General features: G+C 41.7%; 1 protein-coding gene across 5 annotated transcripts in view; it reads right to left on the reverse strand.

Annotated features, from left to right (window-relative positions):
- Positions 1–16,487, reverse strand: part of SH3KBP1 (SH3 domain containing kinase binding protein 1) — a 370,029-nt gene that overhangs the window by 92,442 nt on the left and 261,100 nt on the right. For all 5 annotated transcript variants that reach the window (XM_010389057.2, XM_010389053.2, XM_010389055.2 and 2 more), the window contains one exon: positions 11,174–11,268. In XM_010389057.2, the coding sequence (XP_010387359.1) occupies positions 11,174–11,268 (95 nt within the window). The remainder of the gene's footprint in view (positions 1–11,173; positions 11,269–16,487) is intronic.

Consider the following 16,487-nt stretch of genomic DNA (forward strand, 5'->3'; position numbering starts at 1 on the left):
GCATAGCCATGATCATTTTGAAGGTCAAGAACACTGAAGCCAGCTGCAGCAACTATTAGTAAATTTCTAAATTCCTATCTTCTACTTCCATTCTTCACCAGACAAATCCACACTTCTTTTAAGAAATTCTTCTACTAGGAAAACATATTTCTTAGCCTGAAAACTTGTTTGGTGCCTTTTAATCTATACTCAGCTGATTTAGCTTCTAGGCCTGTGCAGTGAGTAAAAAATACAATTCCCAAGTCAAATCCAGGCCCTCGGGCTGCTCAGTTGAGTCCAGAACAGACCAGTGGAGTATGGCTCTGTCTGTCTGCCACCATGGGGGAGAAAGGGCACGGGGCAGGAAAAGGCTCCAATGTGATCCATGTATTACAAGAGGTATTCCCAGAAAGACTCAGAATGAAACCAAGGTCCTTCAAATCCACGCAATTACGTAGCAGGCAATTACCTACTGAACACTGGGGTTTAGACGGCCTTGTAGGAAAAATAGACTAGCCAATAACATTCTCTCAAGAGTGTCTTTGCAGAGCAAGTTTTTAATTTTGCTGAAGTTCCATTTGGCAACTTTTTTCTTTTATGGACTGTGTTTTTGGTATCATGTCTAACAACTCTTTTCTCCTGTGTTTAATAAATAACTTTTGATGTTTTATCTTTTACATGTAGATCTATGGTCCATTTTGAGTTAATTTTTGTATAATAGGTTCAGGTTGGGTTGGGTTTTTTTTTTTTTTTTTTTTTTTTGCCTATGGGTGCCCAATTTGCCAATACCATTTCTTGAAAAGATTATCCTCTCTTAAATTGTCTTTGTATCTTTGTTGAAAATTAATTGACTGGATTTTTTTATGAGTCTATTTCCAGATATTCTATTTCAAGGGCCAACAAACTGCAGCCCACGGGCCAAATCTAGCCTGGCACCTATTTCTCTATGGTCTACAAACTAAGAATAGTTTTTACATTTTTGAATGTTTTTTAAAAATCAAAAGAAGAGGAATATTTCAAGAAATATGAAAATTATATGACATTCAAATGTAAGTGTCCATAAATAAAGTTTCATTGGAACTCTGCTACACCCATTCATTTACCTCTATGGCTGCTTTTGCTCTTAAACGGCCGAGTTGAGTAACTGTGACAAAGACTGCACAACCCACAAAGCCTGAAATATTTACTCCCTGGCCCTTTACAGAAGTTTGCCAAACCCTGGTCTAGGATATGAGGATCCTTATACGTATCCATGCAGAACCTCAGGGAATCTCTCAATGCCACTATAAAAAAAATACTGTAAAGACAGAAGCTTTAAATAGAAACACTGAAAGCCCTGAGGAAGGCAGAAAAAGAATGCATTTAATAGCTGGCTACCATTTCCAACTAGAAATAAAATATAAAAGCCTTAATCAAAATTATTCTTAAAAGGACAAATTTTACTGCACTATACAGTTAACTATAAAATGAGAAAATTTTAAGTCTAAAAGGCATTTATTTTAATGACTTTTTTCTTAAAGATCTCCATGAGTCATAAACTAAGAAAAAATATTTGTAATATGAAGATGACAGGTTAATGTCATGAATATAAGATATTTTTATAAAAATCAATTGGAAATGATGCATAAAATGTTCAAGCTTGGTAATCATTTTTTAAAATGCAGAATTAGAGCCCAAATCACATTAGCAGAGATTAAAAAGAATGATAATATCCAGGGATGACAAGAGTAGGGAAATATATTTGCATGCACTCCTGTGAGGAGACTAAATTGGCACAATCTTTCAGGATGTATCCTCAATATGCCCTCAAAATGCACCAATACAGTGTTACATTGAGCAATTTATCATCAGGAAATAGTAACTGCTAACATTTATGTAGCAGCTATTAGGAGCCAGGCTTTCTAAGTACTTTACCTACTTTATCTCATTTAATCTTCACAACACCAGGATGTAGGTACTATTATTACTCTCATTTCACAGATGTGAAAACTGATGCACACAGAGATGAGTAACCTGCCAAGGTATCCCAGCTAGGAGGAAGTGGCAGAAATGTGCACAAAGACTGTTGAACAGGGTGATGACTATATGCAACATGGTCTAACACAAATTAAAACTGGAAACAAACTAAGCATAAAAGAGGATTGTCAAGGGCCAGGCCCAGTGGCTCATGCCTATAATCCCAGCACTTTGGGAGGCCAAGGCGGATGGATCACTTGAGGTCAGGAGTTCGAGACCAGCCTGGCCAACATGGCGAAACCCCATCTCTACTAAAAATACAAAAATTAGCTGGGTGTGGTGGTGCAGGCCTGTAGTCCAGTTAATCAGGAGGGTGAGGCACAAGAATCACTTGAAACCAGGAGGCGGAGGTGGCAGGGAGCCGAGATCATGCCACTGCACTCAAGCTTGAGTAATAGAGTGAGACTTTGTCTCAAAAAAAAAAAAAAAAAAGGATTTTGGTACTCTCTCCATACATTAGGATTCAGGATGCTAAGGAGTCATTTACCCATGCTGCCAAGGATAATCATGATGTATTTTGGACAAAGAGGGTTATCACAAAATAGTGTATATAATATGATCTTATTTTTATTTTAAACTATAATTATGTGCACATATGGAAAAAGTCTGAAAGAAAAATTGTTAAAATATTAAGAGGTATGTGAAGGTGGTAAGGTCACCAGTAATTTTGATTTTTCTTTGTATTTATTTGTCTGTTTCTCTCTTTTTTTTCCAAGAGTAAGTGTTATTTATACAATTTTAAAGTACTACTTTAAAGTGTATCCCCGCCAGGCACGGTGGCTTATGCCTGTAATCCCAGCACTTTGGGAGGCCCAGGTGGGCAGATCACCCAAGGTCAGGTGAAAACCAGCCTGGCCAATATGGTGAAACCCCATCTCTACAAAAATTAGCCAGGCATGATGGCAGTTGCCTGTAATCCCAGCTACTCGGGAGGCTGAGGCGGGAAAATCACTTGAACCCGGGAGGCGGAGGTTGCGGTGAGCCAAGATCACGCCATTGCACTCCAGCCTAGGCGACAGAGTGAGACTCCATCTCAAAAAACAAACAAACAAAAAAGTGTATCCCATGCCACTTTCATCTCAGAAGCCGTGTATTTTAATAAAATGCAAATATGAATGCAAAGAGCTTTAAGATACTGAACAAGACAGGAGTTACACAACTATAATACATTACTTTCATCCTAAGAAAAGCTAAAATAAATAATGAAAAGGAATTTCAGGGGAAGTACTGACCTTAATTTCAGGACAGTTCAATATACCAAGAAAGAACATTCAGTTACCAGACATTTGTCTTTTCATCTTCTTCTAATAACTTATCATAGGAATAACTATGATTTAACCTTTAAAAAAAATATTGTGTGTGTAAAGACAGAGTCTCTCGCTATGTTGCCCAAGCTGGTCTCAAACTCCTTGGCTCAAGCGATCCTTCTACCTTAGCCTCCCCAAAGTGTTGGGATTACAGGTGTGAGCCACTACACCCAGCCCTATGATTTAACCTTTATGTTTCCAAAGCACTTTTAGACACAACATGTCATTTAAGTCTCAGAACACTGCTATCAGAGTAAATACAAATAGAAAGCGTGGAGATAGAAACAGGAAAAAAGGGAGTTTCTCTAATTCCTTAAGATACCTACAGATTTTTTTTTCTGTGTGTTGCAGAGGGGGAAAAAAAACTGTCCCAAGATGGGGGATTAATGATGTCCTGCCATTTAAGCACAGCATTCTGCAGAGATATGACAATTACGTTGAACAAACACAGGATGTCTTTAGACAGTTTTATATAATTTGTGTAGGCATATGAACCTGGGAATTTACATCAGCCGCAAACTTATCTGTCCATGATACAAAGGAAAAATCTATAATAATGGCCATGAAAATGTTGGGGTGGCATTTCATCGACTGTCTACTGGTAAACTAAAAAGATATTTTCTCCCACCCCAAGCCCTATGTTTACCATCCTCATCTAATTTAAAACTATGTCTGTGTGATGGTAATGATTCTTCTCACTGGTCCCAGTGTCCTGGCTACTTATAAAAGGAAGATGCAACAGCAACAAATTGTATTCCTCTGGGTTTCAAATGCTCTGAGGAGGGGATACATTGTGACTTCTGTCTAGAATAAGGACATAAGCAGTCTAACAAGATAGGCCGTGCTGCAAGAAATACATTCTATGACATAAATGACTCATTTGCTCAACACTGACATTTTCCAAATGTCTATAAACCCGGATGATCCCAGACCTATGCTTAACTTCTTCATTCACTCATAAAACATGTCCGTCTAATGGGTCTGTCAGCATGTCATCATCTTCAGGGTGACACCTGCTAATTTACTCCTCACCCTTGGAACCACATTTAATCCTACCACTTGAGCTCCGCTAAAAGCTTCAGCAGTTCAGAGAGAAAGGGTCAGGGCCAGCAATCGATTTGGCTGATCGGCTTTCTTCCTACCAAGCTAAGGATCTTGCTTGAGATTCCTAAGACCACTTTTCTTTGTGAAGGCAACCTTATTTCCCCGTGGGGTGGGAAGCAAGGAATTCTAAAAACATTTTTCTCATGAATACATGTTTCATTTCATTAATGAATTAATGGGAGGGAGGCAGGAAGGGGAAATAAACATTAGAACAAACAAAATAACAGAGTTGATCACAGAATGTCTTAGGAAGGACCTCAGGACTCCCGCTTGCCTTTTTTTTTTTTTTTTTTTTTTCCATGACAGCAAATGGGAAGCTAAGTGGCAGCCAGGCTGGGAAGAAAAGAGGAAGGCAAAATACTCTGGGCATGGGAAGAAACTGGAAGAAAGCAGTTAGGTAGGTGGGCCTCAGGCACAAAAAGAACCAATGTCAACCCTGAGCTGAACTCATCATTCCCTCTGCATGGACCATCATTTCACTCCTTTAGAGGTGACAGTGGACTCATACAGTCATGGATGATCCAGAAACCACCACAGTGATGTCCTGACCCTAACAGATTGGAAACATAGATTTCAAAATGCAAGCATCAGCAACAAAGGATGGGGTGATGGCATGGTAATATTGTTTTTCTGTTAAGTAACAATGATAATGTCATTACCTTAGAAAGGAAACTCCACAGACACTTGCCCTGGATATCCAATAACAATGAGGACTCTCAATGAGTAGACAAGAGTCACCTCTGGGAGTGACTCAGCCCCACAGGAAACACGAACTCCACCCACAGTTACCACCTTGTCCAGCCCCCAAGTTCCAAGAGCACTTGGCCCAGGTCAGCAGACGCCTCTGACCTGGCTCAGACACTGACTTGCTCGGGAAAGCTGCTTCAGCACTCTGGGTCTCTGCTCCTCCTTTGTAATCTGGAGAGAACACACATGGTCCCACCTAATTCCCAGGGTTGCTGTGAAGATGATGGGAGATGCTGAGCTCCGGGCAGACTCCTGAGGAAAAGGGAATGGTGATGATGGTCCTGGGCTCTTGCTGCCAGTGGTCCAGAATCCTGTGCTGGGAAGCTGTGGTCCTGGAGAAAGATCTAGCTATTATTAAGTTAATTAAATGTTCAACTGTTGTCTGGGACAGGAGGGAGGAAAACATGTTGAGGTAGAGATGAAAGGTGCGGTTCTAACTGTGCCCTCACAGCATGTCTAGCTCCAAATACTTGGGGTCCCTACAAAGAAGCAAAATTCCTGGTTTGAATTTTTGGTTCACCACTGTATCCCAGCATTTTGCACAGCTCCTGGCACACCATAAATATTCTTCAATGTATGAATGAACGAATGAATGAATGAGTGAACGAATGTTGTGAGGGGAAGAGGACAGGGTGCAAATTAAAATCGCTGTCAATAATCTTCAGTGGATAATCCTCATGGTCCAAGGAAAGATGACTGTACTACTGTGTTGGGGATGCCACTAACTGTCCTTAGCTAATATTCTGGGTCTCCCCTTTATTGTGGTTGGGGGGACAGGGTCTCACTCTGTACCCCAGGCCTGAGTGCAGTGGCACAATTATGGTTCACTGCAGCCTCAACCTCCTGGGCTCAGGCAACCCTCCCGCCTCAGCCTCCCGAGTAGCTGGGACTACAGGAACACAATGCCACACCTGGCTAATTTTTGTATTTTTTTGTGAAGATGGGGTTTCACCATGTTGTCCAGGCTGGTCTTGAACTCCCAGGCTCAAGTGATCCTCCCGTCTCAGCCACTCAAAGTGCTAGGATTACAGGCATGAGCCACTGAGCCCAGCCTGGGTCCCCTCTTTCTCTAGGGTGTGTCTATCAGCTTCCTTCCATGAACATTAATGCTAGCTAATATTGCCTCTGTCCCCTTCCCTCTATCTCTACAACTCCATGATTTTGACCAATAATGTTAGCTTTCTAAGCGTTGATCTGGATGTCATCAAATAGGCTTAAAACAATGAAGACACAGGGGTTGGGTATGATTTAAGGATAAAGACACAGCTACCCAGGAAGCCTGTTTGATAAGAAACACCTAAAGGTCCTTATTTACAAAGGGATCACAGAGGAAGCCTTCCCTCCTAGGTTAGCAGGAGCTGTGAGGAACAGCTGTAGCTCTGAGGCCAGGAGGCTTTGGCCAAGAGTGGGAACATGGCCCCTCTCCACAGCTGGGCTCATTCTGCCCCAAGCGGCAGCAGCCACAGCATGGGACATCTTCCAATGGCCATCTCACCCTTGCAGCTGAGCCCTGGCATAGCTCCTGCCAAGCTGCCCTCAGCCCTTCTCCAGGAAGCTTCTCCAGTTGGGAATGAGACCCAGAAGCTTCGGAACCTTTTCAAACACACTCTGAGCACAAATCAGGAAGGCAGGGATGGGGGTGGTAGGAACACAGACGCGGGAGTTATTTTTGAGTGACTGGAAATAAAAGCTAAACACAGGTGTGTTCTTCACGAGTGGAAATGTTCCCAAATTCACAAAAATTCTTTATAAATAAACTAGAAAACAAACCATTCAGGTTGCCACATTTCCTCCTGGTTTCCAGGGACACACAGAAATAGTTTGGGTCTTTGCATATTATTTTAGGAACCGCAGAGGGCTCATACCCACCCACTAAAGGTGTCTGACTCATTTTCTAGAAAGCCACATGAACTGACAATCTAGGGCTAAAAATGAGGGCAAAGCCTGCTCTGTGACTCCCGCTACAGCATAGAAAAGCAGGGCAAAGGGAAACCACCTTCACTGACACCAAAGTAAATGTCAGAGGAACTCGGGGTCTATCAGGAACCTCTACGGCGAACACAGAATTTAGAGAACAGCAATTCAGGTCTTTCACCTCAACTCCTACACCCAATAAATACGCGTATCAGAATGCATATTAAACAGATCATGGTGAAACCATTCATTTTGTAATAGCAATAGTATACAATCATCTCAATGAACTTCTGGGCGATTCCTAACTTAGAGGAAGAGTAACAGTTTTCTATAATGTCAGCAGGGTTTTACAGGCTCCAACTCTATTCTTCCCACTTTCAGCAAGCAAAATATTTATGACATGTTTTCTTTCCAAATTCTTGCTAAAATCTCCTCCACTGTGAATACTTAACGATTTTAGGTGGATTTTTCACCATTTTAACCTACTTAACGTCATGGCATTCCAGCCTCAGCAGCAAACTGGGCTCAGACACAAGAGCCCTTCCATTCCCATTTCCAAGGCCCAAGAAAGAGCAGCCAGGGTTGAGTGACAATTCCTAGAAGTATGGGTGCCACTGACAGACCCCTCCCTGCCAGAGTAAATCCTCACAGCAGGCCTGTGAAGTCAGCTTTATGGACCTTGCTTTATGGCTGAGGAAACTCAGGCTCAGAGGGGGTAAGCAACATGCCCAAAGAGACACAGCCAAGAACAGTGGAGCTGGGATTCAAACCCTGGTTACGAGAGCTGGTGGCCTACATGGCACTTGTCATCTGAACACATCGCTTCCAGCAAACTGGAATGCTAGGTTAAGGCTGGCAGGCATTTTATGGAAATAAAAGTAAAAATCCGCACAAGCACGGGATAGCAAGAGATCTGATTTCCCAGCAGGTTGTATAAAAAAATAATAGAAGCAAAATGATAGAGCACAAAGGATTTTCTTAAGCAGCAAGCTCTAAATGGGCCCAAGCAGCATGAGTTAAGACTGGCTGTGTGATTAACTATCAAAAAACCCCCAGCAAACTGGAAGCCGGGTGCAGTGGCTAGGCCGGCTGCGGTGGCTCACGCCTGTAATCCTAGCACTTTGGGAGGCTGAGGCAGGTGGATCACTTGAGGTCAGGAGTTCGAGACCAGCCTGAGCAACATGGTAAAACCCCGTCTCTACTACAAATACAAAAAGTAGCCAGGCGTGGAGGCACACGACTGTAATCCCAGCTACTCAGGAGGCTGAGGTGGGAGAATCGCATGAACCTGGGAGGTGGAAGTTGCAGTGAGCCGAGATCACACTGTTGCACTCCAGCCTGGGCAACAGAGTGAGACGCTGTCTCAAAAAGAAAATAAAACAAAACAAACAAAAAAAATAGCGATGTGGGTAGGCAGAGGTCATCTCGGGCATCAGGAACATGGTCTGAGTCAAGTTAGTGAGGACACATGAGCAGGAGGGGCATATACGGGGGGTACCTGCAGAACAGTCACATGGAACAAGGCCACCAAGACAGACTGAGGCCAGGCCAGGTGAAGGAGTGCTAGGATCATCTATCTGGATTTTACAACAAAGAAAAAGAAAGTTACTAAAGATTTTGATTGGTGCAGAAGGGTAAGTGAGCACAGCATTGTTAGAGAATGACAAAAAGAAGGGGCTGAGGTGCTAGGGATGAAGTAGGTAGGGGACACTGGAGCGGGGGGAAACATCCCTCCATCCTTCACCACCCCAGGGCTCTCCTCCTGACCAGGTGCTATGGTTGGTGCTAGAGAAAAGAAGATGGAGGAAGCCTGGTCCTTGCTCACCTGGCCTGGACAGATGCAGAACGACTCAAGCCTGTGCTCAGCTCTGCAGGGCAGGAAGTGGCAGGGATGGAGAAAGGCTTGGGGGTGGGAGCAGGGTGGGACTAGGAGGACCAAGTGTCAAAATGGTGATATGCAAACTGTAGGCCTGAGGAGTCGGATCAGTGTGAAAGTCAGGTCAAGAGACCAAGTGTACAGCGGAGATGACAATATCATGTTTTGTAGATATAATATTAATAGCAGTGTACTGCTTCAGTTTCTAAACTGCTTCCAGATACGTTAATCTATGAAACCAGAGAAATGGGACGTAACCTTGAGGACACTCTTGAAAGCAGCCTGCCACATCTACCTGTTCATTTATCTGTACCATGTGGATGGGACCGATAGATACTCCCTTTCTGACTAAGGTCGTTAGAAAAATCACATTAATTTTTACCAGACTGGATCTCAGGCTGGGAGGTTAGGAGCAAAATCATCAAGATGAATGTGTTCTAATTATGATATGTACTCAAATGGAAGGACTGGAGTATAATATGTTAAAACAGAAATAGATGTGTTTCTTTTCTCAAACCTCATTAAATATTACTGACATACCAGGTTTTCAACTAAAAAGAGGCTCCCTCTCTTCCAAAGACAAAACAAAAACAGGCTAGTGAGTCCCCCGCCAACCAACTGCAAAGAATAGCAGTTATTTAATTCTCTGGTCACTTTATCATCAAGGGGGAAAAAATCGCTCTAGTCCTTTCCCAGCATTTCTAAAACCAAATTATCTGTGATAATTATTATAGCATTCGTATTGTGCTTCACAGCCATTTAACAACTTCCTTATTCCGCTTGTTTGGTTACAGGTCTGATTAAAAATAGGAAATGCACTGTGTATCAGAAAGCAATCTGAAAGAGACAGAAAAGAACCACTTCTGCCTCATTTGCAGAAAACAACAAGGGAAGCATTCTTTCCCTCATTTCCTCCTGCTACGTTCAACAGAGACATACCGAAATAACTTCAGGGGAGAATACTTTACAGGTAAAAAGATGGACGAGTTCTTGGATGATCTGCAAAACAGGGAATGATTTGCTATTCCAGAAAGCATTATATACTCCATACCACTGACATATGGAGTCCATGAGAGGACCAGCTTTCTCCCTAAAACTCCTGACCTTTGGCAAGCTACTTAACTTCTGGGGTCATTAGTTCCCTGGTATCTTTGGATTAGGCTCTTAAAACACACAATCTCTAAAGCCATGTCTTAGAGGTAACCTCTTGATAACAAAGGTAAATCTTACTGATCACCTTATGGACAAGCCTTGAGGGAGGGGTAGGGCCAGGCGACACCACAGTCCCCACCCTCTCAGTAATGGTCAGAGTTGGCAGGACCCTGGGCCTACCCCAACTCTACGTACCTGCAATCTCTTCCCCTTCCCTGCATCCTCCACCCTGCCAAGGCTTCCCAGCCCTGGGAGAGCGCAGGCAGCCACAATGATCTCCCAAGTCACACTTGTGCTAAGATAACTGTGCTAAGTTCCCTGTCACTCCCCTGAGTAAATAAAACCACCATACACATCTTCAAGACCGTTCAGCTTCTCACCATATTTGACCATCACAAAAATGCTGTTCCTCAGAGAAAAAGTCATATATTCTGGGTATTGCTTAAATAATGTATCTTTCAACAACCTACTTGGTGAGTACCACAGAATGAAAGCACACACAGTACACAGCCAAGGCCCTTGTTCAACTGCATCACTTCACATAGATCTTATAGCTCTCTGTTTATTTACAGGGCTCTGGCTCTAATAATAATAAAATCATTCAACCTTCTTAGCCCAAAGGAGACAGGAAAAATTCTCTCAGGCACACTACCTGTCTTTGATCTGAACAGCAAACATTCTTTAAGCGTTTTCTGCCTGTGAGGCATGACCAGCCTTTTTTAAAAACTCCTCCTCAAATACCTCAGGACACAGAGCTCTGCAACCTGGCTGCTGTGGAGGGCAGGATCTCCAGCCAAGCAGGCTGCCTTTTGGGTTATTCCTTCTGGAACAGACTTTTCTGAAGGACCATGCAAATCTGCAGCTGGCCCTACGGCAAACAAATCTATTCTCATCTCAAGGAACGCATTCACCTGGATGCTGGGCTTAGCTTGATCGAAAGGAAAGATGCAAGATTCTTCCTCACAAGTTCAGGACCGAGAAAACCAAGCTTTCAAGCGCTGAAGCAAAAGCTTGTACTGTCCAGTCAACACCCCAAAGCAGTTTGCGGTTTAGAAGGTAGGAGACAACCTTTGTTTACCTTATTGATGAGAGTGACTATATCTCCTTCTTTGATTGTCAATTCATCATCATTCTGTGCCTCATATGGAAATATTACTTTGCAGTAATCCTTGCCTATAAGAAAAACAGAAAACATAACTTTTAAAATGCTTTATCTAATGAGCTGGCCCAGGAGAAAATGTTCTCTATCACATTAAGTTCAGGGAAAGGCACACTTAACAGGTAGCATATTACTGCTGCATGAAGAAAGGGTGACCCTCAGGAAATGACCCGAGAGTGCTCATTTTTGGCTCATGTATATTTATTGGCTTCCATTTTTTTCCCCTTACAAATCATGTGACATCATGAGATGCCACTGACTGCTTTACTTTTCTCTGGCAGAAAAGTAAAAAGGTTTCCTTACTCAGGAAAACAGACATATACCATTTTATATACTCTTCAAGTGCATGCATAAACATGTAAAGTCTACAGAGGGCAGCAGAAAAAACCTTAAGTTTTGCCTCACTGCCTTTTTCCACACATTACTCAATTAGAAACAAGGTATTTATATATGTTACAAAGCTACCAGGGTACATAAAACAATAAAAAATTACCCCATCATGGTATGTCTTAAGAGACAAATGTCAATGTATTTCTATGTAAGCACATGCCAACCATAAACAGCCAACAAGTACTGACTGAACATTCTTTACACACATATGTGTGGGGGTGAGCTTGTTCAAATATGTTCCACAGCCTTTCTGCGGGAACCTCCCTATGCATAGATGGCTGTTCCTCAGCAAAGAGATACAATAGCCCTCACCAAAGAGGGAAAACTACGAAGGCCACTAAAAATCAATTTAAGTATGTCCCGAATTACATGCCTTGGAAAGTCTATGTGCCGTTAAATCATCTCTATTTATCTGAAAGCACAAATTATGAAGATAGTGAAAACATTTGTAAAGTATTTCAGAAATGGAGACTTGGAAAACTAGCCTTTGATGATTCAGGACAGAAGGTGGAAAGAAAAATTCATGAGAATTAGTATCTACTGGGAGAGGCATCGATTATTCTGCATCAAAGTCAACAAACCTAATGGCTTTGAATGGCCTTAGATATTTCCCAAGCATCAGGCCCATTTCTGCAGACGGATCACAACCTAGAGCTATGTCTTAGAGGTAACCTCTTGATGACAATTACATTGTCCCTAGTGTAATTTATATTACTGAAGTGTGTTTATTTTGGTTAACATCCCAACAACCAGAGATTGTGACATGTAAAATAAAAGCAATTAAGAAATCCATAATACAGATACACTGTGGTCTAGGGTTGGGATAGGACAGAGAACAGAGGGAGGAAGGGGAAAGAGTGAAGGGAGGAGAGGCAGTATTCACTTTGCTTTTGTGCAGTTGTTTTCATATTCTGTACAATGGCTTGAAGGTATTAGTTACATTCCCTATCCCAGTGTTGGAAATTTTCAATCTTGGGTATTCTGGGCCTCTGATGGCTTGTGCCCCTTAACCTGTGCTGAGGGGCAATAGTTCTAAATCCCATCAATACCATATTCCTAAACCCACATAGTTACCAACATTCTATCTCTCTTTACTTAGTAATAGCAAACCTCTCCAAATCTGAATTGGTCTAATGTTCTAAAGAGACAGAAAAAGTTAAAACATCTTTAAATTGGATAATGACAGCTCCTCACCAATTTTCCTATTGACTGTGCTAGTGAAACATGACTGCCAACCTCAAAACTTACAACAACACAAACACAGTATCACTGAAGAACTGCACTACAGAGTCCTGGCTTTAAGAATAATTATTTGGATGGAAATCATGGAGCCATTTTTACAAAGAATACAGAAACCCACAGCCAACAAAGAAAGAAGGAACAGGTCATGTTTCTGTTACCTTCAGTCAAAAAAAAGTTAATGAAGTGTAACAGAGACTGTTGGTTAACATCCCAGGAGACATTCCCCACCCTCTTCCTAGTTCACAGAATCCTAATTTGTTCAAGCATTATATTCAGGAACATGGAACCCTCTCACAGCCCTGGGGATAAAGCAAAATATGTCCAGGTAAATAATGTTAATCTCACTCTCTTTTGTTGGTGATTGGTTTAGGGATGGGCATGTGCTCTATTTCCAGCCAATGAGATGTGAGAGGAAAACTGCTGGGGTTGGGAGAGGCTGTTAGATTTTTTCCCCTGGGGTGTGCATGTGTGTGTGAGAGAGAGAGAGAAAGAAAGAGAGAGACACGGAGAGACAGACAGGCAGACTTGAGGAAGACAGTTGCCCCTGCCATTCTCCTTTTAACAATTTTATCTTTGTTGGACGTCAGTACAGTGTTTGGTGCTATTGAAATCATATTTCAACTGCAAGAGGAATGCCAAGAAAATCAGTGGTAATTTGATGAGTTTTAATAAATTTATACAGTTGTGTAACAATCACCATAATCCAGCTTTAGAACACTTCGACTGTGCAGCTACGCTGTTTTATGTGTAAGGCATTAGACACAGAATTATCTGGAAAGCACCACTGTTAGAGAAAAAGAGGAGATACTGGTGCCAGGGGTTGCTGTAGCATGTCTCAGCTCTCTTTGCATCCCCAGAACCTGATACAGAGCTCCCACTCAATGTTTCTTGATGATCTCCAAGTGACCCCTATAAAGTGGAGGAACACTTGGAGGGGCCACAAGGAGGAGGAGGAGAGAATTGTGGGCCAGAAGGCAGGATACTTGGGACTAGGTTGGGTTCCCAGCTGGGCTTTTGCAAGCACATGACCTGAGACAATCACACTACAACTCTGGATGACCTCAGTGTCCTCAGGTGTAAAATCAGGGACCAGCCAAGGAGGGGAGAGAGGAGAGTCTGGTTAACTTCAGCAGGACACTTAGCAAATTTCAACGTATTCCAGAGCTCAAATATAAAGCAACTAAAACAGAGCTGTTTTGGTTGGGGGAGTAGGGCTGTCCCATCTCCCACCCAGGTCCCCAAAGACATGTCAGTGAAGCTCTGAGGGCTCCAAGGGGCACACTCGGCCAGACTTGAGTTCCTGGCAGCTCTGACTTTGAGCTATGATTTTTCATGACTCTAGTCACAGGCACTATCACCCAGATCTCCTGACCAAACCCAGCAACCATTAGCTTCACATGCTTTAATTTATTAAGATATATTTTAAAATAGGAATTTATTTTTACTGATGAGGCATTTGAGCCTGAATTCAATAGTATTAGAAAATAAAAATATTTCTAGATAAAGAAAATGTGGTACATATACACCATGGAATACTATGTAGTCATAAACAGGAATGAGATCGTGTCCTTTGCAGGGACATGGATGAAGCTGGAAGCCATAATCCTCAGCAGACTGACACAGGGACAGAAAACCAAGCACCGCATGTTCTCACTCCTAAGTGGGAGTTGAACATTGAGAACACATGGACACAGCGAGGGGAACAACAAAAGCCAGGGCCTGTTGGGGGTGGGGGATGAGGGGAGGAAACTTAGAGGATGGGTCAATAGGTGCAGCAAACCATCATGGCACACATATACCTGTGTAGCAAATCTGCACGTTCTGCACGTGTATCCCATTTTTGTTTGTTTTTTTTTTTAGAAGAAAAAAATATTATGTTGCATTGGATGTATCAGTGACTTTAAGACACTCAAAACTGTTATCTGCAAAAAAATTATTAACTCTGAGTCTGTGGTTTTAATGTTAAAGTATATGGAACAAAGATATTCCTGACTTCCACTTAAATATTTATTGAACCACCACTATGAAAAAGATACTGTCAATTTGGGGGACTGTAATATACAAGTAAGCCCAACCACCCCCTCCTGTCCCAGCATGGAAGTGACAGTCTAATTCTTGGAGAAAAGCAAGGGGAGGAGAATGGCAGAAAGAAAAGACAAACCCATGCATACACATAAACTCACTATGATGGAATATTGTTGTGTTTCAGAGAAAGGCAAGATTACATTTAGGAGAAAGTTCTCAAAAGAGGAGGCATTTGATATGTCTTAAGAAGGGTATAATTCCAGATCCTTTGGATGTGGGAAGATTATACATTTTAAATGAGTATTGGACAGAGTTGGAGAAGAAGGGAATGAAATTAATTTTGGAAGGCAGGCATTTTCCATCTATTCATCAATTGGATGGATTTAATTAGAGATCAAATAGGAATGAATAGACACACACACACACACACACACACACACACACACACACACAGAAATAAAGCACAATTTATCCAGCAATTTGAGATGATTTTGTCTTTTTTCTTTAGAAAGGTTAAAAATGACTAATGAATTAACATAAGACTGAAATCCTAAATCAGTTCTTAAACGTTTTTTGGTCTTAGAGTCCTTTAAGAGTCTGATAAAAAGCAATGACTCTTTCCAGAAAAAAAACCCACAACACAACAAACCGTACACACACACACACTCAAATGTGCAGAGAAAATGTATACAATATCAGAAGATTTGAGGACCCCAAAGCTGTTAGTTACCTAGTTCCCACATCAAGAGCCACTGTACTAATTATTGGTTTTCAAATTTTAAGAAGCTTGCTCTATTAAAATCACCAAAAAGTCCAGTCATGATTTACACACTCCCCAAAAAACATCATTTCAATCTCTAAACTTTTAGAAATTTACATAATATTAAAAACAGACTGTTAAAGGAATTGAACTCACATGCCCACATCACATGACTGCCTGCAGCTAGTTTTATATCTATTCAATAAAAACAAACCAACTTCAAACAAACAAGCAAAAATCCTCTCAGCTTAAAAAAAATAAAAGCAGAACCAACAGAAGAAATATATCAGCAAGCTGAACATATACACGGAAGGAAATAATGTTAAATCCAGGACAACTCTTTGGGCTCAGTTTTAGGGTATAAAGATCAAAACCCCATGTGCCAAGGGCAGATTCTGGTAGGAAGCCTTCCAGAGCTTTAAGCAGCGTTTGGAAAATACCAGGTCACATCTAGAACTGGAGTTTTCCTTTCCCTTGGGACAGTACAACAAAAGTATCAAGCTCAGGGATAGTCTAGTTTCACCAACATCATAATCAAATTCTTTCGTTCAACTGACAAATATTATCTCAGACACTACTGGTTGGTAATCCCTCATTCAGAACCCCTGCAGACAGGATTATTCAGATTTTAGAAAGGAAATATACTGCATATACCATATAATATGTAACATCCTCAGCTGGGGGCTGGGGCTGCACCCAACCATTAAAATTCTGCAGTAAATGGATGACTGGTCACTCCAAGTGGGAAAAATAAAGACTATGAATAGACATATGTCAGTCCAGAACAAGTTTTATCACCCAATGAGTAATAAAACA

The sequence above is a fragment of the Rhinopithecus roxellana genome, chromosome 7 (genome assembly GCF_007565055.1).
Source record: "Rhinopithecus roxellana isolate Shanxi Qingling chromosome 7, ASM756505v1, whole genome shotgun sequence".
In the NCBI taxonomy this organism is placed as follows: Eukaryota; Metazoa; Chordata; class Mammalia; order Primates; family Cercopithecidae; genus Rhinopithecus; species Rhinopithecus roxellana.